Here is a 27,537-nt window from a genome sequence, read left to right as displayed (position 1 = left end):
GAGTCATACTCTCAGCAGTTCTACTGTAGTAGACGTTAGAGTAAGAAGCACAGTGAAGGAAACAAAAAAACAAGATGTAAAATGAACTGGGAATGTTTTCAATTAACCTAGAAAATTAAAAAGAATACCAAGAAAAAGAGAGAATCCACATCCACAGAATAAATGACTGTAGAATCCCAGGAGTAACATACAAACCTACCTACAAGATGAAGGATAATTGGAAAACAAATCTCATCTGGACTCACTTGAATCAGGCTAATTTCACGAGTCCAGAACAAATTGTAGTCTCGGTCTTGTTTATAATGGTTCACAAAACGAAGTCGAACTATGCAGAGCACTATTTACATTTTTGTATCTCATATGGGTTATGTCCTTTATGTACTACAGAGCAATCCAAAAGTCGCACACATTAAAATTACAGTATCTATATTGAGTACTGCAGTTGGAAAGTGCTATCGGCTACCGCTAGATGGCATCATGGGTATTAACAGCAACAAACCTAGACGTCAGTTTGATGTGTGTGTATACACTGACGCTTGTAGTAGTCCTTTGTTTATTGCTCGGCAAACATGCCGTTTTCCCAAGAGCAACGCGTTTTCATTGTTGAACATTATTTTTCCAATCGTTCTTATGCACGCGTTATAGACGAACTTCATACGAATTATCCGGATGTGGCAGTGCCTAAGAATTTGACCATAACGAGATTAATCGCCGTTTTAGGGAATGTTGATCAGCGCTTCTTGACAATGATGAACGTGATTGTTTGTTCCAGCAGGACAGTGCCACATGTCACACATCTAATGAAACCATGCAGTTCTTGCGCGAGTTTTTTTGGTGAGCGTATCATTGCTCAAGGATTATGGCCCCCACATTCCCCCGATATGACGTCCCAGATTTTTTCCTGTGGTGTTATCTTAAAAGGAAGGGTATACAAAAACAGGCCGCACACTCTGAAAGAACTAAAGAGGAACATAATGGAGATTAACAACATCAGTGTATGCGTGTTAAAAAAAAAGTGGCTGCAAACATGGTAACAACAGATCGTACATGCATTACGGAATGGAGCTGCCATTTTGAGCATATGTTGTGAAAAATAATGTAACTCATGTGAAAACTGATGTAAGTAAACGCAATAAATTCATGTTGATAAATATATGTGAATGTATTATTAAGATGGGCGCGACTTTTTTGGATCACTCTGTATAATGCCAGGAAATCTTTGCCAGTTTCTGCTTCTGTTGCTGGCATATATTTGATAGTGACCTCTAGTTAACCTGTCCATTTAAACAAAGGTTATTAAGAGGTCATATCAATCAAACAGAACAGTAGTGGGAAAAGAATGACGGGAAAGAGTTGCATAAAAAAAATTCTCTGTAGCCGTTATCCACCACATTCGGATCAAATTCTTTGATATTTGACTGAGCTACAGCAGGGAAGCTGTAGAACAGATCAATGCTGCCAATTTTTCAAACCATTAACCCACCAGTCGAGTATTTGGAATAGTAGCAAGATATAAAAGAGAAGCCAATGCTACGTTGATAGTTACGGTAAATTTGACATCTAATGTCAGTGAGAGTTGGAATCATTTCACTATAGAGCTCTATTGATGTCTGGCTTCTGAAGTATACACTAAAGCTTAATACAGTGTCTAAGAAATATCTGGTAGCCGCTATGTGATAGGAAAGATTGTACATTGTTGCCTGTCAGATATAAGCTATAGACTCAATAGTTATTTAAGTAATTATTCTCACCTCAATGTCCCTGGTATGTGCACACAGTCTTACCATCGTATAGTGAAGAAAATGTATGTATGTCAAAGCAGACGCCTGCAACCTTGTTTCTCAGCTGTTTAATAATAACTCTGTCCATCTCTTGCCCAAAACATACAGCACCAACTTGTAGGATTTGGTGTAAGGAAATATAAGCCATAAAACTTCTTACATTCAGCATGATACACAATATTCTCCTCCCCCAGCCTGTCTCACATCCCACATTTAAACAAAATCTATACAACAGTGATAAACGTTTAAGACAAAATGGAATATCCTTCCATAATAAAATTGGCTATATTGACACTTGACAACATTCAGTATTGTACACAGTTCTTTAACGTTATGTAAGAACCACTGTATCAATTGTCAAGTTATCTAATAATGGTGTAATTGGTGAAAGTGAGGCTGAAAATTTGCCATGAGATGATCCCACATTCACCTTACAGTCGGAAAAAGGGAGAAGCCCAACCAGACAAATCAAGAAGGAATTTTAAACCACGCAATTAACCTACACCTGAGTGATATACCTCAGATTGTGAGTCTAGCTCATTAACTCTGAGCAATGTTGGTAGATTACACATTTAGTTTGTAGTATCAAAATGTATTAAATTAACCAACTATAAGACGAAATAGGAGATTGATTAGCTTAAGATAAGTATCGCATATAAAATTTACCTGTATTTAATATGGTTTAAGAAATATGTTTCATATGTAAGTAAGGTAATTGTATTTATATTTAAAGCTGAAAAAAACATGACCATGTTTTGAGTTTATTGGACGAGGTACTCAAATATAATTCAGCATATAGTCGAATGTAATGTAAGTTGTCACACAACATGCAATGTCGTATGTATGCTGTAACTCCATGAATCCTTCGAAAGTCTAATGGTATTACAAATCAAAGGACTGTGTTGGCCATGATACAGACTCCTTTTCCAATCCACCATACCAGAAAATACTAATCCATCCACTGGCACAGCGAGCAGTGAAATGCACTGGATCACAATATAATTTGATAGCATGTATTTTCTTCATATAGTCCACATAAAAACGTTCAAGGTGTCAAATCAAGGGACTGTGCTGGCAATGACACAGGGCCTCCCCTTCCAATCAGTTATACTGGGAGATGCTGGTCTAATTATTGGTGTACAGACGTGAAATGTGATGAAACACCATCTAATTTGTACATTTGTTGACTTGTAGTATATAAGGGTACATCTTCATGTGCTATATGCAGAGTTTCATCAAGGAAGTTGGGATAAATAGGGATAAATTACATGACTACCAACAATACCTGCTCAATCGTTTACACTGAATTCAAGCTGGAATGAGGTGGATGGTGGTGTACGAGGATTTACATCATATCAAACTTGACCTTGTGGTAACTTTTACGAAGGGCGCAAATGAAATGGATATAATATTCCTTCAATGCTCTCCAAACTGCTATATGCAGGAGAATTACACGTAAAACAGGAATATTAACAGATGGAGTATGAAACATTTCTTCCTCTAGATACACATTATGCAACTCTCTCCTATCTTTCGATGTAAAGCTTCAAACAGTTGTCTATTAGTATGTCTTCACTGCAGAAATTACATCCGATATTCCTTCTCAGCAGCAGTCAATATATAAAAACCATGAAGATAACGGGTATCACAATATTTCTCATTACTGAACATGTTTCTTCTCTGTGATCACGATGTTATTTCCTGTGTATGAGCACTTGGTTATCCACTCCTCAACCCATATTAATCTGCTTGCTGCAGTGAACACTATTGTCTTTTATGCGCTAGCACTGAAAACAACAGCAGGTATGGACTAAGTACGGACATGGTGAACACAACTGAATCATATTACACAATATGTGCACAATCTAATGCCTCTGTAGATAAAAGTGTTCAGGAGGAGGCTGATATTAAACTCGACCAATGGTAACTATATCGATAATTTTTACATATACTGAATGAATTCTACTCAAGCTCCTCTTTCACCTCAGGTGGTTAACTTTACATTTTTAATACATCTTGAATGATTGGAATATATTATCTCCGTCTTATATTCAGGACATTCAGGGATCGATCCCAGAGGCCAGTTATCCTGATTTGGGGTTTTCATGGTTTCCCAAATCTTCCTAGGTAAATACTGAGACAGTACCATTTGAAAGGGTCACAACCATCTCCATCCCAATCCTCATTACTCTTTTATATTTACTTGTCATACATCATGACAGCATCTACTGCGATTGGCCTGCAACTTATCTCTAAGAAGCGCAGTCCCTGGCAAAACATGCCACGAGATTGCAAAGAGAAAGAGAGACACACACACAAAATGCAGTGCAATGTTCCTAATGAGCTTATTGAGGAAAAAACTGAATTATATTACAAACCTATTGGAAAACCAATGTTTTTACGAGAAAGCCACTTAAAACGATGAATTAAAAGGCAGAAGAAAATGAAGACAAACAGGTTACTAAACTTCAAAAGTGAAAATAAAATAGGCAATCAAGTGGGTTCATGCAAGATACAAGACAATGAAAAATGAAGTAAGAAATGTTCTAGAAAGCATGGGGAGGATATTCCTAGAACAGAGTTAAATGCCAGGGTTTAGATAGTAGTATCAGTACAGTACTCCAATCGGTAAACCAAAATGACAATTACGATTTCATGATAATGTTAACTAATAAATCTCATATTCAATAATAGTTATAAAGTATTAAAAGTTTACTCCACGTTTTTCTTTCACTCACCCGGTTGTGAAAATACATATACAAGTTAATCAGTGCACACCCGTATGTGCTACTGTAATGCTAACATCTTACAAGAAGTGCAGACAATCTTCGAACACAAAAGCTGCTTGGATAGTTATTGTACTACCAAATGCAGAAGGAAGACTCCATCTGTTATTTTCCCTCTAAACAGTAATTCAAGTTTGAACAGTTTGTTGTTCCAATACTCTCGAATGACGACAGTGAACTGATTGATCTCGTGTAATCTTCATTCAGCCATGAACTTTCTTCCACTTCAGTATTCTTCTTCAGATCTATGGTCACTTGTTTCCAGAAGATACTCCCTTCGTTAACTGCTACATCCAGAAGATGAAGACATCTATTCTTCTGAAACTGCATGTCTCCACTTAACTTTCTCACAAAGGATCACATTCTGATCACGATACCAATGCATTCTCTTTTCACATTCCTGCCAAACAGGTCCCGACAGTAATTTTCCAACATTGTTGTCATAATTCCTCCATATCAAGTATTTATCCCCATTGTTGTTCAGGATGTGCAGAGTCTGGTTGCTTCACAAGAGAGAATTTCTTAATGAGAATTAGTGTGTGGAAAGTGCTTGAATGACTATCTAAGGTAAGACAGCATTAATCATAAATATACCAAAATACAACAATTATACAATGTAAAAGGTGAGCCAATGAAACTGTCAATTTTAAATCCTTACTTATTATGGCACTGATAGATTATAATAGCATTTAATTGTACCACATAACACACTATGTTCTGAACACGAAATTCTCTATTTCACTGCACACTTTCTTCAAATCTAGATTATATGTTCTGAAAGTATGTTTCATCACTCATTGGCATAATTGCGGCAGTTAGAAGCAAAGGGATGTAAGTAACATTTATAAAAAAAAAAAAAAAAAACGATTTAAGTGCATCCAGAGTAAACTAAAGCATTTAAAATTTCAGTGGCAAAGGGATATATCTTTTAACCACATCACACATTAACATTTAAAATTAAAACTTTATGGGATTTATGAAAGCTTAATAATCTGTGGCGCTACAGCCCGTGAAGGGCCTAAACCGACCAGCCAGCTGCTGGCCTCACGCCTACATGCCGAATCAGAGGTGGACGATCATCCAACCAGAATGGAGGTATCGTGTGGTTAGCACGATGATCCCCCCAGCTGTTATTCGCAACTGGATTTCGCTACCTATCGTAGCTCCCAAAGTGCATCACGATGCTGGGTGGGCACCGGTCCCATACACTGGCCGAAATTTCATGAGAAAATTTCTTCCCCCATGAGGATTCGAACCAGCGCACATTCCGAAACGCGAGTCCTAGGCAGGATGCCTTAGACCGCGATGCCATGGTGCGGGACTTACGAAAGCTTAGTAGCTTTTAATCAAATTTTCTTGAAAGTAACTAAAGTGTACTTACTTACATCCCTTTGCTTCTGACTGCCTCAATTGTGATTAGCGTCTCCATTAATGTTTATGAGATCCAATGGGAGTTGGTGGCGTAAGTCATATGATTGACTTAATATATTAATAACCTTCCTTTAATGTTTACACCACAAATTTTGTGTGGATGCATGCATAAATTCTCATGAAGAATCCAGACACTGATGTTCAACAAGCCAAGAGAAACTGCATGACAACAGGCAACAAGCTTAGGGCCACATACTGTAGCATAGCAGCTCTTATAGTTAAATGTTTTCATATGTTATGTACAGTTCATCTGGAGACTTCAACACACAATCAGCCGCTTTAAAATTATGCACACAAATTTTAACGGCATGAGCTAATGGTGACATATCATTGTGATGGACAATGTAGTGACATTGATCAATCAAAACCAACTACATTTTTGTAATTTGCCGTCAGCAAACACACTTTATTTATCCATCCAATGCTACATCTTGACTAAATGCTAAAAAAAATTTTATTGGCAACAATTAGTTTATCAGAATGTGAGAGGAAACAATCAATTTTATAATCGCCCGTTTCATTGCCTCACCTTACATGTAATGAGAAACATTTTTAGTAACCAAAACCAAATTGATACACAACTTTACAATTCGTACCTTCTACCCCAATTACTTTTAAGACTAATTACTGTACCCAGAAGTATCCTTGCTAATGACCACAAGCTCAGACAATCCTGTGCACAATGGTCTCCTAATACTTCAAAGATGGGAAAGCCTACATTTCTTGGGAAATAAAGGACAGAACAATGAGTGGATGTTCCCATCACAGGAGGAAGTGCAAAAACTGACTAGTACTATAACAATGTGATATGCTTTTAAACACCAAAATAACTAAATTCCCTTCCTACCACAAACTTTATGTGAATTGAGCAATTTCATATTACAGCTCATGTATAAAATATTTTTACAAGAAACAAGCAAGACTTACCTTTGATGTATTAATTTATGACTGCAATTTTACACATAACCCCTTCCATTTTGTTATGACAGCACAGAATGGACAAGAGTATGAATTTTAAGTGTGTTGATTTTGCTATTATTATTATTATTATTATTATTATTATTATTATACTGATATAATTTTATAAATTCTTCACAACATTTTCTTCCTTCTAGAATTCTTTTTAACTTACTGAATTTGCAAAGTTTTATAAGTGTACCGGCAAAATGATAAATTCTCCTGAATTTTATTTCTATTAAGCTTTTCTGAAAATATCCCCCCCCCCCCACCAGGCAATTTTTTTTTTAGTTCCTTGACTTTGCTAAGTTTTACCTGTATTGGTATGAAATTCTACATTTTTTCTGGAATGTTACCAATTTTAAGCAATTTTTTTTAGCTCATTGACTTTTAAGTTTTATAAACTGTATTGTAAATAATGATATAATAATTATCACTCACCTCTTTTCCTGATTGGTAGATGAATAAGTGCTGCTCAAATAGTAACCATTTACACAACATTAAGTCGGACCAGAACAATAGTTCTAGACAGGAAATTGTATCAATTGCCAAACTATTTTGCGAAGAACTATATACAAGCAATCCACCAGATGCCAAAGCTAGACTCAATTTCTCACAAAACCCACCAGGCGAAGTCGTATCAATAACTCCAATAATAAAAAGTGAAGTTCAAGCAAAAATAAAGGAATTTAGAAATAGAAAATACTCTTTCATCGTACCCAGGAGAAGATGGCATCACGAACGAATATCTTAAAATGGGGAAAGAAGAACTCTCAGAAGTCCTCACAGACCTATTCAACGAAATAACTGAAACAGAGCAAATTCCAGAACGGCAAAATACCACTATAATTCTACTCCACACAAAATGACCCAAAAATGATGTGAATAACTTCCGTCCAATAAGCTTAAAAACCAACTTTATATAAGGTCTTCTCAAAAATCGCAAAAGAAATCCAACCAGAGGAGCAAGCAGGGTTTCAAGTGGGCTACACGATAAGCGACCATTTACAAACATAAATCTCAAATAATGGGATAAGTGCAAATATTCAATACAAATCTTTTTACTTAAGACTTTACTGATTTCAACAAGGCATTCAACTCAGTTGAACATGTCTCATAGCTAGTTGCTCTCGAAACTCGAAGAATAAGAGGACTTATAAGTAAAACAGAAAAACAAAAGACAAAATTAGATTAGACAGGGAAGGAAAGAGTTCACAAAGAATAAGACAAGACAATTTTATATCTCCTTAACTTTTCATCAGTCTCTTTGAAGAACTCTTCAGAAATATTGAAGATCTACACAGCATAAAATAGCTGGAAAGAAATTAACCAAACTCTGTTTCACAGATGACATGTTCTTCTAGCAATTTCAGCAAACAGTCTGAGGGAAGCTATGGCTGACATTTACAACAGCATTTAAATAAGGTTGACAATGATCACAAGAAAAACCGAAGTCATCAAACCATACAAAGTATAGTAACATGGGCAAAATTTTGGAGTATAAAATTTATTCTTTTAGACAAAATTACAGCATTAGTATCAAAAGAGAAGTAATCAACACAAGCATTCTCCCCCAGTTCATTTATATGGAGGCAAAATCTGGTCATTAAAAAAAAACAACAGCGAAATGCTCAGGATATGCCAGAGAAAGATGGAGAGAAAAATATTAGACACTGGATTGCAAGACAGAGTCAGGAACGAAGAAATCAGGAAAAGGACAGGAAGTCTGTAGGACACATTATGAGAATGGACTCAGACATAATATCGAGCTAAAGCCTGGAACCCCAAGAATTGACAGCACGAACACTGGTGGGGGGGAGGGGACTAAATAAAATGGAGGAATAGCGGCATGTACGTCTACTGACATTAAGAATTTAAGATGATTGAACATCTCAGAGTGGCTTCCCAGGATCACACAAATCAAACTGCCTTGCTTATGGCAAGAGGCCCTTGCACTTCAGGATTTTGTGGGTTATTATCATCAACATCACACGAAAACTGCACACGTGCAATTAAAAAAGAACAGCTCATCCTATACAAAATAGAAAGGGGAAAAGAGAGGTGAAAAATATCGTCTGTCCTCTGCATACTACTGTAATTATTTTAAGACTATGTTAATAGGGTCATTGACTGTTTATATGAATTACTACCTGGCAACAGCAAGACTGGAACCTCTTAAAGTGTCACGTATTTGAGAGGAGTGAAGAGAGTGAAGTCGGAGACCAACAAACAACAATCTGGCCATATTCCTAACATTCTTTTGTCTGTGTTTTGGCAACTTACTGCTGGTGAATCAAATTGCTTTCGAACTTCATTTAGCCTCAAAATATTTCTAAGGAAAGGAAATCCAAAATAAATAACCAAACGCAAACATAATCTGTCATTAATGACAAAATGTGTGAATAATACTTTAACTTAAAAACAATTATTGAAATACAATATAAAATTCACGCATTGTATTCTTCACCTAACATAATAAGAACATTAAATCCAGAAGTTTGAGATGGACAGGGCATGTAGCCCGTATGGGTGAATCCAGAAATGCATAGAGTATTAGTTGGAAAACCTGAGGGGAAAAAGACCTTTGTAGAAGCCATGACGTAGATGAGAGGATAATATTAAAATGGATTTGAGGAAGGTGGGATATGTTACTAGCGGCTGGATTAACCTTGATGATAGTGACTGATGGCAGGCTTATGTGAGGGTGGCAATGAACCTCCGGGTTCCTTAAAAGCCATTTGTAAGTATTATTATTATTATTATTATTATTATCGTACGTAACATTGTCGTTAACGAAAAAGTGAAAGCGATTGAAGATAAAGAAAAACAAACTTCCAGTGTACACAATACCTAAATTTAAGTTGAAAAAACTCAAATTTACGAAACTTTAAAACACAAAGAAAAAATGAGTGGGTGGATACAAGGAAATGGTCAAATGAAGAGAAAGGCTAAACAAACAGAAAATGAAGAAATCGATGAGGTAGTGTGGGAGTGGTTTACAAGTGCACTATAAAAAAATCTGCAAATTTCCGGACTTCTTCAAAGCTAAGCTATAGCTGTTACTAAATCCCTAGGGAGTAACGAGTTCAAGGCATCTTCAGGTTGGCTAGACAGTTTTAACCCCTTACCGCATAGGACAGTCTTGCACACACTGATTTAATATTCAAATAACTAAAGTAGTTCTTTCTTTCTCAACTGATGTCACATATGGTCAAATCCAATTCTTGACCGTGTGCCATATCTGTGTCAGTATGTAGTTTGAAATATTATATGCTTATATTATAAATTATATGAATATAAAACCGGTATGTGCCATATCTGTCCCAGAATGCGGTAAGGGGTTAAAAGAGGACACAATATAGTGTGGAATGAACGGATGTCGACGAAAGTGAATGAGTGGAAACCAAAATGGAACTTTTTTCTTGCACGTTACATTTGGAGTCTCTCACCCTGAAAGGAGAAAATATGTCTAATCCAACCTATGGATATGGACGTGATCTATACGTTCAAGTCTTATTAATTATTATAGATGGTTCTTAATGGAGTCTTTAATTGCAAACTACTGACAGCTCTTATACTTTGGCAACATCAGTTTCCATTTTGGATGCAGTAACGAAAAAAAATTGAAGGTGAGACCATCATTAAATGCTTCAATAAAACAGGGTTTGGTGAAGATGGCGGTACTGAAGTAATGATCGAAGTACGAGAAAACATAATAGCAATAAATAATCTTTGCCAGGAAACGAACTTCTCCACTGACGCAGAAAATTCATTTGCAGTGATGAAAGGCTCGTCACCCACTATACTTTTGAATCAGCTGAAGATTAAGTGGCAATGCAGAATAATGACGTAGAATAGGTGGAGAAGGAAGAAAAAGAAGAATCTGAAGGACAATCTATTCAGCCGAAAATACACATCCGTGGGCAGGTTATTGAATGTATTTTGTATTGAATATTTCAGTTTGCCATTAACACAATTCTAAACTTGTGAAATTATTATAGTGCTAAAGACTGCGTCGAGAAAGACATGCGAATGACAAAATATAAAAAGTTTCTTTGTTAGATATTTGGGAGAACTGATTACCGAAACATCAAGTGTCCTAGTATTGTATATAATACAGTACGACAATATGTAATGCAGTTAATGTGCTATAGTAACAGTTATATACCCCTTTTCTTTCTATATTTCGAACTTTTCTCTTTATCTTATGGATGCAACACATCTTCATTTCTGGCCATCTATTAGCTAAAAACTCTTTAGAACCGAGCAGAATTCCAACTTACGTCAGAGTGAAGCCTCAAATCTCGAGTCTCACTTGTTCTGTCTGAGCTATTCTAGTGGCCATACATTCATCATAATGAGTATAAGTTCTTGTGCACTTATACTGTAACGAAAAATAATGCTTAAGCAATACCTGCTTAATATTAAGTATGCTTTTGTAAATACTACCTCAATGACCTCATATCTTACTGCTGCAATGGCTAGGAATTTCATTGGTTCAACAGTTGACACGCCTCGTCAAGTACTACAATACTAGATGGATAATATTTTCAGATAGATCACCAAGACTCCCTACACTAATGTAAGGACACCTGGTAGGTAAAATAAATTACTGTTGATAACATGTCTATAGTACATCACATCAAGTGCAAGACCCGCTTTTAATTGCTGTCCCGTAATTATGCGGTAAATTTTTATTTGTTGTCCCGTAACTGCTCGATGTGCATAATTTAACATTGACATTTACACAGGAGCAAAATGAAACATGGGAATGAGTAATACAACTTTATTAGTCCAGGATTTGTACAAATTAGCCAACTAATGAAAGAGAAAAAACTCTTACAACTTTATGACTCCAGGTTCAGTATAACTTGGCCACTCAACGAGCCAAAAAATACTCCTAGGAGTACAACTTTATTACTCCCGGAGCAGTACAAATTGACCAAAGAAGCTAGACAAACAAAAACATTTTCCTATGATAAAGACGAAAGGGACTATTTGTTAGTCCGGGAAGGTTGCCATTCCAACAGTTTGCCTTGAACTGACAAATCTACTGCTGCAGTGCTACTGTAGCCTCGTCTTAAATGTTCCGAGGACACTCCAAGGGAATGGCAGGACGTTGAATAGTCCAGATGTGCCTTTCGCATATGGGGAATCTTTTAGTTGTTCCCACCATTGACTTACATTGTTTCAATGAGACAGAACTGCAAAGTGAGCAAGATGTTGTTGACCTTGTCACATGTCAGCTGAGAAAGCTGTTCCAACAGTGGTGGTCAGCTCATCAATAGTTTGTGGAGCTGCCTGTTGCTGGAGAAACTGGATTGCACGGAAGTACCCCAGACCTAAAACATTCATATCCTGACAGTTGGAATACGAGATCCAAAGTGATTCCACTGGCTGCTGCAGCATCCAATCAGATGCGGTCATTGAGAGCGATATGTGGACGCGCATTGTCTTGCTGAACAGACATCTGAATTCTCCCTGTGTGCGGTCCATGAGGCCATTTTGCATTTATTGCTGGGATTAATTTGCTGATGAACATGTTCTAGAACAATTTTGGTGACAGTTAATGGTCTGGTGACCATTGTACCAACAGGACCATTGCTGTTGTTCCTCTTAGCAGGCTCTTTGCTGAAAAACGACCAAAAGCCTACTTTACCATCAAAGCACAAATTGCGATCAGTATCCCAAAGAGGCCGGGCTACAGCAGCCAGAAACATGATTTTGGTAATAAACGATTTGCTTTTGCATGCTCGCTGCGGATCTGATTCGTTGGGCAGTACACACATTTTCTCACTGCCCTTCATCAGGTAGAACCATTTTTCATTCATATGAATCTTTTCCATCATCGTGTTGAGCTTCGCATTTTCGCCTTCAGGATGGTCAACTGTGGTAGGATTCAGCATTGATAAGGCAAATTTTAGACGTTTCTTTATGTTACGATCAGTCAATAATGGCTTCAGTGCATTCGTATAAAGTCTGATCTCCCCCTCCCCCCTTCACACACCTGTGTAGGATACTCTTAGGAACGTTTAGCGACGCTGCAATTGAACGAATATCCTGCCGCCTTCGCAACGGCCACCCCCACTGCCAAATGCAAAGCGCTGTTCTCGTAGACATTAAATTTCTCGGCACCTTTCTTCACCACGCCAGCCATACTGTTTTTCAATGGGAACTCGTATATCGCCTGCAGTTCACTGTCCGTAAGGTTCTTGCTACCCCTGTCACTCATTACCGCGAGTTGTGTTCCCAGGGTGTTCATGGCTGTTCAAACGTACGTACTCACTGTGGGAGTATGCTCTACTAACGATTTCCAATGTGCGTTGCTACACTGTTTTGCATACAGTGTCATAACGGTGTGTTGAAAACCAACACTCCCTTTTGGAAATCTTCTGGGCAGTGTGTGTTGCTTGTCGCGGTAAGATCAGTTATTGATCTGCACACCTTGCACACTGACCTACTGCGTTTCTCCTCATGCGTGCGCATCTCATCTGCCCCTTCGTCTGTAATTATTGTAATACCATTTCGGCGTACCGGACAATTATTATGGGACAGAGAGAGTACTTATTACTCCGCGCACGTGTTCGACTAACCTTACTCCAACCTGTTATGCTGCAGCTCATTTTATCAATTTTATTTTTCACATGTTCGCAATATGCAATATTACACTAAAACAAATTGAAGATAGCGTCCTACATATTGAACAAAACATCCGAACTATTTATATAAATGTTTATAACATGTCAATTTATTCGACAATAGGTTTGTTCGTGCAGCAGTTTCAAACTGGTTTGAACAGTTACGAGCATGCGCACATGGATTTTACTGTTCGTACAGCAAAAAACTTCAAACTCAACTGTTTCTGAGTCACGCGTTCTTACAGCATGTCAAACTATCACAAATCGATTTCTGACAAGTGATTTGAGAATCAAGTGCAAACTAATCTCTAATCATGCGCATTAAGACGTTTTGCCATTGTTTTATGCACGTTATTTACAACATAACTTATATGTCCTAAAATCAATTGTATTTTAATACTGTTGTCTTTGTACAATTGTCATTTTTCAGGAAGATAATACTATAGTATGTGTGCGTATCCTAAAGTTTTATCGCACGTCATAAGCCTAATATTTTTATTCAATAACTCTTAACATTTAATTCTATGGATACATCAAGTCAAGCCATTTTTATTTAATTTATAGAATATTAGCATAGACGAAGTTAATGTTTTTATTTTAGTTCATATTTAAAACAAAATTCACAGTTTGTAATTATGGTGAGTATACTCTTGATCAGTGGCGGTGCGTCAATAAGAGCACAAGAGCACGTGAACACCTTGTTTCCATTAATGCACGACTAGTTTTATTATTTGATACCGTATTGATCTAGTGGGGATGTATAATATCAGAATCGAGTATTTTAAACTTCCGGCATCTTGCATAAACTTCTTATGTAAACTTGGCAACATCCGTTCACGTACAAGCCGTGCTCTTTTCGAGATGGTTACAGGAATTTCACGCATGCGCGGGAGAAAATTGTTTTTAGCTGGCCGCTTATGACTCGTCAAGAGCACAAAGCGTTATGTGAACATGATGAGTATCTATCCTACAGATGTCAGGTGCATCGGTGCCTATCGTTCACGTGCTATATCTCGAGGAGGAAATTTAAAAGCCTGTAGATGTCAGCATCTAACTGTAGGAACGTTTACTTTACGTAGATGTGTGTGTACAGTGCTGCTACGAGAGTGTAGTTTGTGAATTACTATACTTCAGTGTCGGCATAATAACAGTTTGGCTTTCAAACACGTGCTGGCTGACTGTGGTGGTGGTATGAATTTAAGTATCTGTATGGTAGTGTATAATATTTAAGAATAATATTTACTGGCATGTATTTATAGTAATCAATCTATGCGAATGGGATTACAGTACTGGTATAGGCTGTAGTGTATCAGTGTGTTGTGAATCAAAATATATTACTGAACACACGCGTTTGTAAATAACGGGACTGTGGTATGTATTCATTATTAACAAACGTAAACAATGAACTCTGTTCAATGAAATTTGGAACAGTAAAGAACTGGGTAAACTGGCTTACCAGGAAAAATTGGAAATAGACTGAGTTTCATTATTATTATTATTATTATTATTATTACTCTTATTATTATTATATGTCGTTTTGAATTTATATACGGGTTTTTTCTATAGTGAAACATTGGAATCATGACATTTCATATTAGACTAAACGTACAATTTCAAATTCTTTTCGATTTTTGAACCACAAAATTGTGAACACATATTTTATCACGAGCCGCCACTGCTCTTGATACAAATTGTAATACAATTTTGCGGAAGTGTTTTAAATTAGTTAATTTAGGCCTGTAATTGTTCATTCAGACGATTGATTCAAGAACCCACTAATTCTTCTACTAAATATTATATTTCATGTGCATTATTGGATAAATTTTTATTCATCTTACCTACTTATGGCTTTTAAGGAACACTGAGGTTCATTGCCGTCCTCACATAAGCCCGCCATCAGTCTCTATCCCGAGCAAGATTAATCCAGGCTCTACCATCATATCCCATCTCTCTCAAATCCATTTTAATATTATCCTCTCATCTACGTCTCGGCCTTCCCAAAGGTCTTTTTCCCTCTGGCCTCCCAATTAACACTCTATACGCATTCTGGATTCTCCCTTACGTGCTACATGCCCTGCCAATCTCAAACGTCTGGATAATTATAACAGGTAACGAAGACCAAAGTGCAGTTCTGCGTTGTATAACTTTCTCCATTCTCCAGTAACTTCATCTCTCTCAGCCCCAAATATTTTCCTAAGCACATTATTCCCGAACACCCTTAACCTCTGTTCCTCTCTCAAAGTGAGAGTCCACAGTACAGAATCGGTAATATAACAGTTTTATAAATTCTAACTTTAAGCTTTTTGGGAGCAGACTAGATGGCAAAAGCTTCTCAACTGAATATTTATTTATTCTGCGTTTAATTTCCTCCCGAGTGTCATTTATATTCTTTCATCAACCCAAAAAAAAATTGCAATATAACAACTTCAATGATATAGGAGTACGAAATCTTCCCTCATACTGTGCTTTTAACATGCCAGTACATGCTATTTTTCTCATAGAAGTTCTCCATATCGAGTTAAATGTTGTTAATTGTCCTTTAATTTCATTGTGAAAACCTGGCAACCCTAGAACTCATACCCATTATCTCTAGCATCGTGCGAGATTTTAACCTAAAATTTAATATTCCCACAATTTAAAATTTAATATTCAACATTATTCTATAAGATGGCCTGCTCTCGGCCTACATTTGAATCCCTGTCTCCAAGCTTGGGTTCGTGCAAATGGTGGCCACACTGAGCATCATTTGTAATCTCCTGGGGCCTGTTTCATAAAAGTAATAATTTAATACTATTACTAAAAAGGTAATAACATTATTTATTACTTTAAACGCTCATAATATTACTAAAATAAATAATAATATTAACAAAATGTTTCATAAAGTAGCAAAGGTATTAAAATTTATTAATATTACCATTATTTCCACGAAGGTATTTTAACTACTAATTTCATTATTAGCTAAAAGTAAATGCAGTTTAGGGTGAGATTTTGAAGATAAAACAGTGAAAACATCTGAAATGCATAATTCTGACCCAGTGATGTCTCAAGCTCTTTTTCCTTCTTTTCCCCATTTTAAAAAGTATCAGAGACAAAATTAATGACAATCTCTCCATACTTACAAATGATTTGTCTCAGGCGCCAATGTAGGTTGAAATTGAAAGCATCAAATCTACTACAGTACCTGTTATGCTTAAAATGAGAAAAAAATAGACGGATTCTTTTTTTTTTTTAATCTAATTGGGAAACAGGAACAACTGGAAAGGGTGAAACCTAAATTAAATTACAATATAGAACTGTTATAAAGCAATTATGTTTTACATTATTTTATGTTGTAATTTAAATGCTTGAACTTAACGTTTTTCCCTCTTTTCGCGTTATATTTTAACAATTGTTCAGAAATATATGCCTAGGCCTATTAGTCACAAATTTCTCCAATTGTTTTAAGAGTAGTTTTAAAATAACATAAAATAATATTAACATTTTCTGTATTGAAATGTTTTTTTTTTTCAATGTACCAGTATATGACAACCTGAATCTATAAAATTGTACATACTCTACACTAACACTGTGAAGGTTTTGGCGAGCCAAGATCTTGTATAGGCCTACATCAAAAAGTAAATCTGTTACAAAATATATCGGCTACTTTAAACCACCCCTATTGATCACCTAAAAGTCAACTTACGAGATCCTTAGGTACATTCAATTCTACATCGCAATCTTTAACTTAGTGCTGCTTAGTTTTCTCCGGAGCGGTTGTTTGCGCGCTTTCAATCGGAGACCTCCGGTTACCTCCGATTGATGCCGCGCAGGTTGTACATGCGCCGTGGCGCAGACATACACTTTCCGCTGAGCATTCCTTTAATCGGATCAGGTAGTGATTCGAGTCCGCTGACGTCCGCGTATCTTTTAAAATAAGTTGTAATTTGTTGTTGTTTATTCTCTCTTTTATGTTAATCTCTCTCTCTTTCTTCTGCTCTTTTTTTTTCTTGTGTTGCTTAAAGTGCTACGTTAGCTGACAGATTTTTTTTCTAGTTTTGAAATTCATAATATGTGGAAAGACGTATTAGTTTCATGTCATTGATCAAATTAATAACATTCAATCTAACTGCAAAACTAACGCAGAAGTAAAGCTTTTCAGTAGCTAATGTAAACATTTATACTTTAATTCCCTTAGAAACTCTCGTTTAATCGCAAACAGGGTTTGTCAATTATTATTCTAATCGGTTTAGTTTAACGTAAAATATATTAAAGGAGCTTCAGAATGGAACAAAAGAAACGTGGGCTATCAATGGGATAAAGTTTACTGTCCAACATAATTCATTCACATTCTTCACCGGACAGGACTGTGATTATTGTGTTAAAGGGTGTCAGCATTAGAACTGCCTCTTCTAAAACGCGCCACTCTTGCTCTGTAATAAAAATATAAGTGGATATCAACTTCAGGATAATTGTGATTATATTATTACCACATGTTTCTTTAGTTTCATTCAGAAATATTTTAATCCAAACAGCAAAATATAACTCAAGTCGTCTTGTAAATATTTCATATGTTTTTTATTGCCTCGAAAGTTACGTTTTAGAGAAATTTCAAGACTTTTTCCTAGACTGTGAGCCTTTGGGAACAATAGCACTAAAACAATTTAAAAATAAATCGTATCAAATGTTTTGCGTAATTGTTTTAATCAAGTTCGCGATTGTGCGATCGCTTCAAATGGTCTAACAAATTCGAAGTTCCACTACCCTTAGAGTAAATTCGCCCACAAAGTTTACAGTGTGCGACTTTATTATCTTCAACAAAATTAAAGAATTTCCATGCGACGGATATCCGATTTGGTGCCATTTTATTCCACTCAACTACCATCAGTCCGTCGTCATTGAGCCCTCTACACCGCATAAGTACTTATGTCGCCATTGCATTACTGAATTATTTATTTTTGATCCCAGCATATTTTTTGCGAGTTTATTTATTTACTCTTGTTGCGCAGTACCAGTACTTCGAAGTGTAACGGAATTTGAAATTGCGATAAGACGCTTTGAGCGTATTCCGAATCTCAGCGCTGAGCAATCTGATGGCATCACGGTGTTCCGAATTCCACCGATGACGTCACTGATGCTCCACCGGTGTCATCAACTTGCAGAGGTGGTGGCAGTCTCCATCAGCCGCCATCAGTGAATCTGATTGGTTCTTGTATAGGGCGGGAATTAGCAGACGAATAACATCGTGCACTGTTGTGTCATGGCGGTGTGTTCTGCTGTATTGTTTGTAATGAGCACAACGTAAAAACAATATGTTAATGGCTTATGCGGGAACATGTCAATGGACCCGTTATTACTACCGGTTCAAGAAATATATTGTTTATGCTATCTTTTCTTTGAACGAGATGGGAGTACGAAAATTTCGCAAAATTTTGCTAGCGTAGCACAGACAACTTGTACAGTCGCCATGACAGCCATCGATCCTTCCAGCAGTTTTGTTCCTTATTTCGCTGCAACGTGAAGTCATTGATGCCACCGGACCGGTGAGATTCGGAATACGTTGTTTGCAAGGACTACTAAACCTGTCGTTTAGCTGTCATCTAAAGCTTTTACTGCTTAACTTTTTGATATGGTACTTCTTTAACTAACGAGGGTGCAAGTTTTATACACACGCACACGCTTCTGTGACCGATGCACTGTTTTTAGAATTTCGAACTTTGCATCAGCAGGGACGTGAACAATTAGGAATGACAAATGTCTGTTCACAATAGTTTACAATCCCATCTGAAATAAACTGTCTCCAAAACATTTATACATACACAATTTACTCTGTTGTTGCTCTTAAACACAGTGCATCGAAACCTACTTTATTCAGTATTTGCAACCATTAACAGAGATATATTATAAAAAAAAAACTGTAGAGCAATACTTGGTTATGTTTGTCAGCCTTAACCTCAAATCAAAACAAACGTTTTGCACAGAATTTAGTCAATTAATAAAATTATTTTCATGACGGTAATACTATTACTGTGTTTATGAAACAGGCCCCTGTTTTTATGAACTACGAATTAATCTTGGAGCCAAGATAATAAGTTCCATTAAATACGCCGTTCGCTAAACAAGATTAGGAACAACATATTTCATTATCAAATGAAACTACTTTAATGCGCTTCACATACATAATTTTTGTAAGTATATTAGGAATATAGTATTTAATGTCCCGTTGAACTCTGCGAAGGTGAGACCCGAAAGCTTATACTCCAGCCAGAGGCATATTGCACTTTCCACGCCTATTCTGTGAAATGATTGAGTAGCCGGACGGTCGCGCTCTTGTACAAGGACAGCACGCCGCACCGTGATCTTGGCCCAGGCTATGGTATGGATGATGATACGTGAATTAATTATGGCGAAATGAATCCGAGGTCTAACGCCGAAAGCTACTCAGCAATTAGGCTGGGATTACGATGAACGTTCGTTTGCGTTAGGTTACGTTCATTCGTACGTTGAACTTCTACGTTCTGGGGCTATGTATTATAATAGACGTTCGTGACAATTATCACACTCTGCCGGCCATAATGAGTACTGAAATGCACACGCCAGTCAGCTGTTTATCATAAACATTGAATTTTATGGTAACTTTGTTTGAGACAACATACAGTAAATAAAATACCGGTACTACAAAAATATTTTACGACAGGATAATATAGAATGATGATGATATTATTATTATTACCTTTCATTTTTATTAGTTTTGAGAAATGATTTTTTTTAACGAAATATGCTTGAAATAATTATTGAAGTTTCCTTTACAACTTCCTGTATGCATTTTCGTGTTTCACAGATCTATTGAAGAAAAAATAAAATAAAGGAATATGTAATGTGTTAGAAGGAACAACAGATTCATGTACCTTGGAACATACCCTCTTATAAGTTGGAACACATTGAATATGGATGGGAATATAGCTGTAAAAACTGACAATCATATTTAAAATTTATTTGTATCATAAACTAGAGCAGGCTTCTCTGATTGAGATTTTATTTCTTGGTTTTGTGTTAGAAAACATATTAATGAACGAAATGTTTAGTTTTGATACTAAAAAAATCGTTTCGTCCACAGAACTCACACTTTGCAATAAATAAAACCGAAATTACGACCAGACCTACTTAGCGACTTTCTCTACAATCTACCTCAGTTTTAGTCCTCTAGGTAATAGCAAAAATTAAAAAAACAAAACAAAAAGTGTTCAGAGCTACACTATGCTGAACGTACAACAGTCTCCCCTACTAAATAGCCCGATTAGTGCGAATATATTTGTGTAGCCCTGAGAGATAAAAAAGAGTGTAGCCTCTTTGAGGTTAAACTAAAATAACGTATCTAAAATAATGTAAATAAATTATTAAAAAGATAAAAATAATAAGTTAACTCCAGGTTCGAACCTCGGTCCATCTACACCACGACCAGTATTTGACCAATACGCTAACGAGAAGTACGTAGTACAATCGTTAAATTAGGTGTTAATGCTTTCATGTTTGCTGCCTATAATGTTTAATGTTAAAATGTGTTTTATGTCATATAGAGGAAATATATTCATGTGACGTGACATTCAATCAAAGATAGTTCCTCGTATTATGTAATTTTTAAATAACATTATTTTATTTAATATTTTGGTAGCAATATGGCGCACCTACAACGAAAGAAGAGGTGAAAATATATAAAGCGCTTCTGATTCGTGATTGGATGATGTTCAACTTCCCTTTCTTTGCGTTTGTAGAAGCTGGACTTTGGGAATGTCGAATCAGCGCAGTCATGCGTTCGTTCATTTTAACGTTAACCGTAATCAAATACACGGAGCTTGTATTTGACACACTTCAACGTACTTCACCGTAACGAAACGTAACGCAAACGAACGTCGATTGTAATCCCAGCCTTATTCTGCTTCAATTGGTTGAGAGCAAACCTCGGAAAAAAAAAAACTACATAACTTGTCCCAACCAGAATTTGAACCCGGGCCCTCTCGTTTTACGGCCAGACGTGCTAATCGTTACTCCACAGCGCTGGATGGCATTTATGCTTACTGCTTTTGTTTTGAGGTTAAAGTTGTCTGAATAGTGAAACAGGCGGAGTTCGACCTCTCAAATCCTGTTGCAGCAATTATTCTTTTAGGTGCCCTCTATCACATCATGTACAATAATTCGGCTCGTACTAAGGCATAATGGGTAGGTCTCGCGTTACGAAAGTTTAATAAAAATAGGCATGTTTGTTTTTTATATCTAATGATGAAAATTAAAACACATGAAACATATGTTGAGGGAGCATTAGATTAAATTATTATAGAAACATGGAAAATAATGGTTTCAAAATATGAATGTACTGTATTAACTTTACGGCACTAACATAATTTATTGGGCCTATCGTGTTAGGAGTTCGTTGAACGCATTCTCATAAATTCCTAGAAAATTGCTAAATGACCGAGAATCTTTCAATACCAGCTTTCTGAGTAGGAATAAAAATATTAATAAAGGATCTTTCATTTTAATTTCACTATTTTCAATTATTTGTATGTGCTGGGATGGTAATTCATGTTATGAGAAATTCTCAGGACATTCGTTTTATAAGTAATTTATCTTCTCAGATACCTTTAACTTCTTGTTTCCCATGCACTTATTTTTCTACGTAGACTCTACTTTCTCATCCACACGTCTTTCTTTTTTTGTGTGTTCTATTCTTTGAGCTATCAGCTCTTTGATAACGATTCAACCGCAAGCACAAATTTATTATTACATTTCAAAACTCACAATTAAAAAAAAAAAAAGCGATGGGAATATTTTGTAAGCAGATTTGAAATCAGCGCTAAGATTTCTGTAATAATTCACCTTTTCTTCCATTTTAACAGATAATAGGGTTTGAGTTCTTCGCCAAGCGAAAACGCTCGTGTAACTTGCCGTAACTCGAAAACTAGTCAAGATTATGAATAGCTGCTACTTTTAAAAGTAATTACCATTCTTTCTCAACATTCCACTCGCTTTGACCCCCATCTAACGTGAAGAATAAAAAAAGTTTGCTGCTAACCAACTTCTGAAGGCGTACATGTCTATTTTGAACATATCACTTCGAAATGAATACTTCCCCTCCCCCACTTTTCAAAAACGACGATTTCGAATTTTTTCCCATGCTTTCTTCAGACATTAACCTGTTAATCATAAAAATAACAGTGCTAATGATTATCATAGAAGCTACAACATGATATGCCGCTACATACGCGAAATTTTCGTCTCCGCCACTGCTGCAAATATTTCGCTTGGTGTGGGGAAACGCGCGAATTTCGTTGCCGTTGTAGGCGAAATATTCGTCGTCGCCACTATTGCAAATATTTCGCGTTGTGTGGAGAGGCCTAACAGCGAGCGGAAGAAGCGAGCCCGCATGCCGAGAGCAAAACTGCTGCGGAACGGCCGCAACTGATCACCAGATGTGTCTGTGTGTGTGTGTGTGTGTGGGGGGGGGGGGAGAAGCGCGCACGAACTTCTATGTCGATGAATTTCACGCTATATTGTATTTTTTTTTTTTTTTTTTCATAAAATGTAGTAATCTCAAATTTTCCAAATTTAAAAGGAACTTGTTACTAACTTCTCGTCAGGGACAAATGGTAAGTTTATAGCTTCGAACACCACATAATATGGAACTAAGCTATTAATAGGATACGAGAGAAAAGAAATTAGTCCAAAGGCTCTACTTTCAAGCTCTGAATTGTTGCCTAATATTACTTTGAAAATGGAGCCTGCAAGTAGTTCTGCAGCATTGGAGATGTCCAAACACAAAGTAGGAGATTCAAGACCATTCTGAAAACTTTATGCATATTTCTTTATCATATCACTGCAAAGGCCACACTCAATAAAAAGGAACTAATGCAAAGTTGAACAACATAAGGATGCACTTCACTATATGCTAATACTCGATGACGTTAATCTACGTATGTCAAGCCAGAAATCTCAATTTATTTCCATAATTTTCAACTTGGTTGACTAGTTACATATATCTCAAAATAATTTTGTAGAGTCCATGTGTATTCAAGAAGCCCAGAAAGACAAAATTGAGAAGATACATTAATAGTAGTATTGCTAAGAAAAGTAAGAGTTTCATGAAAAATAATTTCTCAGTGTAAGATATTCTTCTTAAAAGGATCGGTAGTAAAAAATATAAGACAGATTATAGTATTAAAATATTATATATATATATATATATATCTCTGATAGAAGGGGTGAGGGAGAGCAATGGTGAATTGTTCAATGGATTTTTTCCATTGCTAATTTTTAAAAATTGTAACACAACGTTTCGAAGAGTGGCTCTCTCTTCGTCGTCAGATGAAAACCTACTGTGAGGATCGTTACAAACAGCTGGCCAGTCTGACTGAAATAATTTAATAATTAAAATTGGTAAAAAAATTGTACAGATACTTTAACATTTTTCACGAAGTCTTTTATTTGAAACAAATTAAATATTAGTTATATTTGTACTTCATCTTCTCTTTGTAACTTCAACAGGAATCTATCTTCCATCCATAGGACTGGGCATTTGTCCCTTCTGTGCTGTCCTGCGTCATCTCCGCAGTGGCCATATGCTGTGCTGACAACGCGAACAAGGAGGTCCGCAATGTATACCTGTCTAATGTGTTGCCCAAGAGAATACAAATCTCGACACCAAAAATGCAGAGAAAAAAATATTAAGCAACTTCTACAGAAAATCCAAACACATTAAACGTTTGTAACAGAATCAACAATCTCCATAATCTAGCACAACAAAGTAAAAAATCCGCAAGCATTTGCTGCTAAGAGAGTCTGTATCCAATTTAAATACAGTATTCTGTTCGAGCTATACACCACGTCCTGTTCAATCTTTCCAAGTTTTAACATATCATAAAGCATGACGTAGGGAAGCTCGGGAAGTGAAACACTATGAAATGCAAGACTGCAAGAGCTACTGAATTATTTAATTACTTTTCGTTAGTAAGTCTCTGCATATGACCCTTTAGTGGCACACTCAACATCCAACTTCAAATTAATTTTTTGCCTTGTTCTTTACATGGCCATCCACAGTTTCCGTAGCAATCACATCACAGATGTAAGCTCATGAAGATTTATCAAGAGTACACACGATCTTTAATTCCACAAAAATAAGTCGAGTGGCATTGAATGAACTTTGTGGCCACGTAACGAGTCTCTTGCATTTGATTCTGCAACCTGGAAATGCATTATATTGGGAAATTTTCGAACCTTCCAAATTTCAATGTGGGGATAGCATAACCCTGCTGAAAGTATACGTTGATGCTGTAGATTATGTTCCAGCATTTGAAGGCATACTGTGCCAGTTATTGTTGCTTCAGAGAAGAAAATTGGCCCAACAGACCACACTACACCTTGTCCACACCAAACAATGCATTGGGCTAACAATGTTTACTTTATGTTGGACGTGTAGATGTTCCGATTTTGAACATACTGTTTACCTTACTTCATTTCTCTCATTATTTAATGTAAGAAACAAAGTTAAAAAAAAAAAATCTTTACAACAGACTTCGAGTAATTCACTTCGTGTTTTAATTCCAGATAAAGACGATTATTCTTTAAACTATATATTATTAATGTTATCATACCACATGTGCATTACTTCCTAATAAACTGAAAATCAAACACTGAATAAGAACTCCATCACACTTAAGAGGATAAATAAAACTGCCTAAAGAAACAGAAACATCTGAAACCACTTTTTCAATAGACATGCTGAAATCATTTCCGCAAAAATACGTCAAAATACTTTTCCTTCCCTTTATACTTCTATAAAGAGAAAATAAGAACGAAAAATAAATGTCTCTGAGTACAACACCTATTCCAACATGTAACACCAAACTGAAGTGTTATAATTAATTACATCTAAAAAGGATTAATCCCTAATTAAGTACAGTTACTTTAATGAAGGACACTAAATATTCCTCACCTTGATAAGTAAAATTTGGACAATTACGCACACATATCTACTATGATCTATGCACGCAATTTGTGGCCAGTGTAAGGACAGTAGTGTTTGATTTGTACTCTGAAATTGGCAGATTTTTGCAGTAACATTATGCAACATGAAATTTATTCAAATTCGAACAATGTAATTTTTACGTTGTCCACAAGGAACGCGAATATATATTTTTTTCGTATCACCTAAGGTTCCTTTTGTTATACATCTTTTTCAGTAACTGCTACAGCAGGAAGCATCTCGCATACATGTTCAATAGTAAATTTATACGGAAAAGCCTTTTAAATTTTGGGACATATTTTCAGATTACATTCTTCGAGACTTCATCCCATGAAGAAACCACATAATGTGTCAGTATAGCTGTCTCACATTTGGAGACCTGCGAAATCCTGGAAGCGCGCAGAAATAACTCATGTGAAAGACATGTACTGTTTTGTTGTGCTTAGTCATCGCCACAGGGATTGCCACTTTCAAACAGTTGCTCCAGACAAAACAGAAACCATAAAACATTGCGATTTCTTTTTAGGGCTGGTGACCACTGATCGATTTCAAACTATCAATCAGTACTACCCCCAAAGAGGCCATTCTTTCCTATCGAATGAGACATTTTGGACTGTGAAGCGAAGTTTGCTTAGCCAAGATCGACTTCATTCACTAATGCAATATGTTGAGCTTATTGTGAATTTCAATAAACAGACCATTTTACAGTGAAGTTAGTAGACTCTAGTGATATCTTAGACTTTATAAACAATGATATGCCACGTGCTCAAAAAAAAAAAAAATTCTGTCTATTGAATCCTTGGGGCATGGTGTGCCAAGAGACAAGTCTTCCAGTCCACCATTTTCACACGTTAGTTATGAAGCGAACAAACCTGATGATGATGTTGCATGTGAATTTATCGATAGTTTAGCTAAAGACATCTTCAAACAAAGTATACGAAGGAGAACATCATATTACATTACGTTACTTCATTGGCACAGCCACACAAAATCGTGCCAATTCAGAGACAGAAGCTTGACAGTATATGCAAACTAATGCCTCACATATCACATGAATATCAAGACTTTTACAATAATTTCTTCAGTGGTTTATTGTTGATAATATTGTGGAAAAGCAAGTTTATTTATGTACTGAGTACACAGTACGCCTATGCACATATTATATTCCTAATATAACAAGGAAGTTTTAGTTGAACTGAAATTATTATACTACTATTTTGATTCCTTGCAGAAACAGCGCATGTCAAGATAATATATATTGATTTAATTCAATAATATCTATTAGGCTTCTTTCTGAAGCCAGTACTATAACCATTGATGTGGTCTACCACCAGTAATACTATTTGTGTCTACTGAAATACAGTATTTTATTTTTAGTACATGTCCTGTTTCTGCAATCCCCAATTCAAATATAGCAAACTTAAAAACTTTCAGGCAGTTTTTCTCGAAGGAAGCAGTCTGTCAGCATCTTGACATCCTAATGCAACGATTTATTGTAACAGTTTAAAAGTTAAAATTTACAGTAATGCAATTACTTGTGATGTAATAGCCTATTTATAACTGAAATACTTCATTTAAACAGTTAACATAATTCATCATAGGTCCCCTGTTCCGTCAGTGTAAATTATTCAAACCTATTTTGCAGTGTGTGGTGAATTTATCAAGTCTCAATGAAAAAATTATCTCTTGATTAAAAGAACTTTACTTTGGGTGTAAAGTGGGTCATAAGGATAAATTAAAAACTGGGCACCCCGCATAACAGATGTTCCTGATATTTGCTAGAGCTTGGTTAAATCATATCCACTCTTCTATGTTGTGAATTAAAGTCTTCCAGTCCAGTCTTCGAGTGAATTACTCGAAGCTTTCCTTAAAAGGAAAATCCATGGTCTATCCAGATTTCCTTTCGGCCATAAGGCGTAAGTACAATGGTTCTCTTCTGATTATTAAGCCAC

The 27,537-nt window shown here is 36.2% G+C and overlaps 1 protein-coding gene across 4 annotated transcripts in view; it reads right to left on the bottom strand.

The window, feature by feature from the left end:
• LOC138710655 (hrp65 protein-like) overlaps window positions 1-27,537 on the bottom strand; it is a 124,311-nt gene that overhangs the window by 8,903 nt on the left and 87,871 nt on the right. For 2 of the 4 annotated variants that reach the window (XM_069841698.1, XM_069841699.1), the window contains exon 11: window positions 1-27,537. This exon is cut by the window's left edge and continues 500 nt beyond it. The exons of the other annotated variants lie outside the window; for them this stretch is intronic. In XM_069841698.1, coding sequence (XP_069697799.1) covers window positions 27,529-27,537 — 9 coding nt within the window. In that variant the 3' untranslated portion in view covers window positions 1-27,528. 4 annotated transcript variants of the gene reach the window in all.

This window comes from Periplaneta americana, chromosome 12 (genome assembly GCF_040183065.1).
Source record: "Periplaneta americana isolate PAMFEO1 chromosome 12, P.americana_PAMFEO1_priV1, whole genome shotgun sequence".
Classification (NCBI taxonomy): Eukaryota; Metazoa; Arthropoda; class Insecta; order Blattodea; family Blattidae; genus Periplaneta; species Periplaneta americana.
Note: the sequence above shows the minus strand (reverse complement) of the source record. Positions and strands in the feature narration are given on the sequence as shown.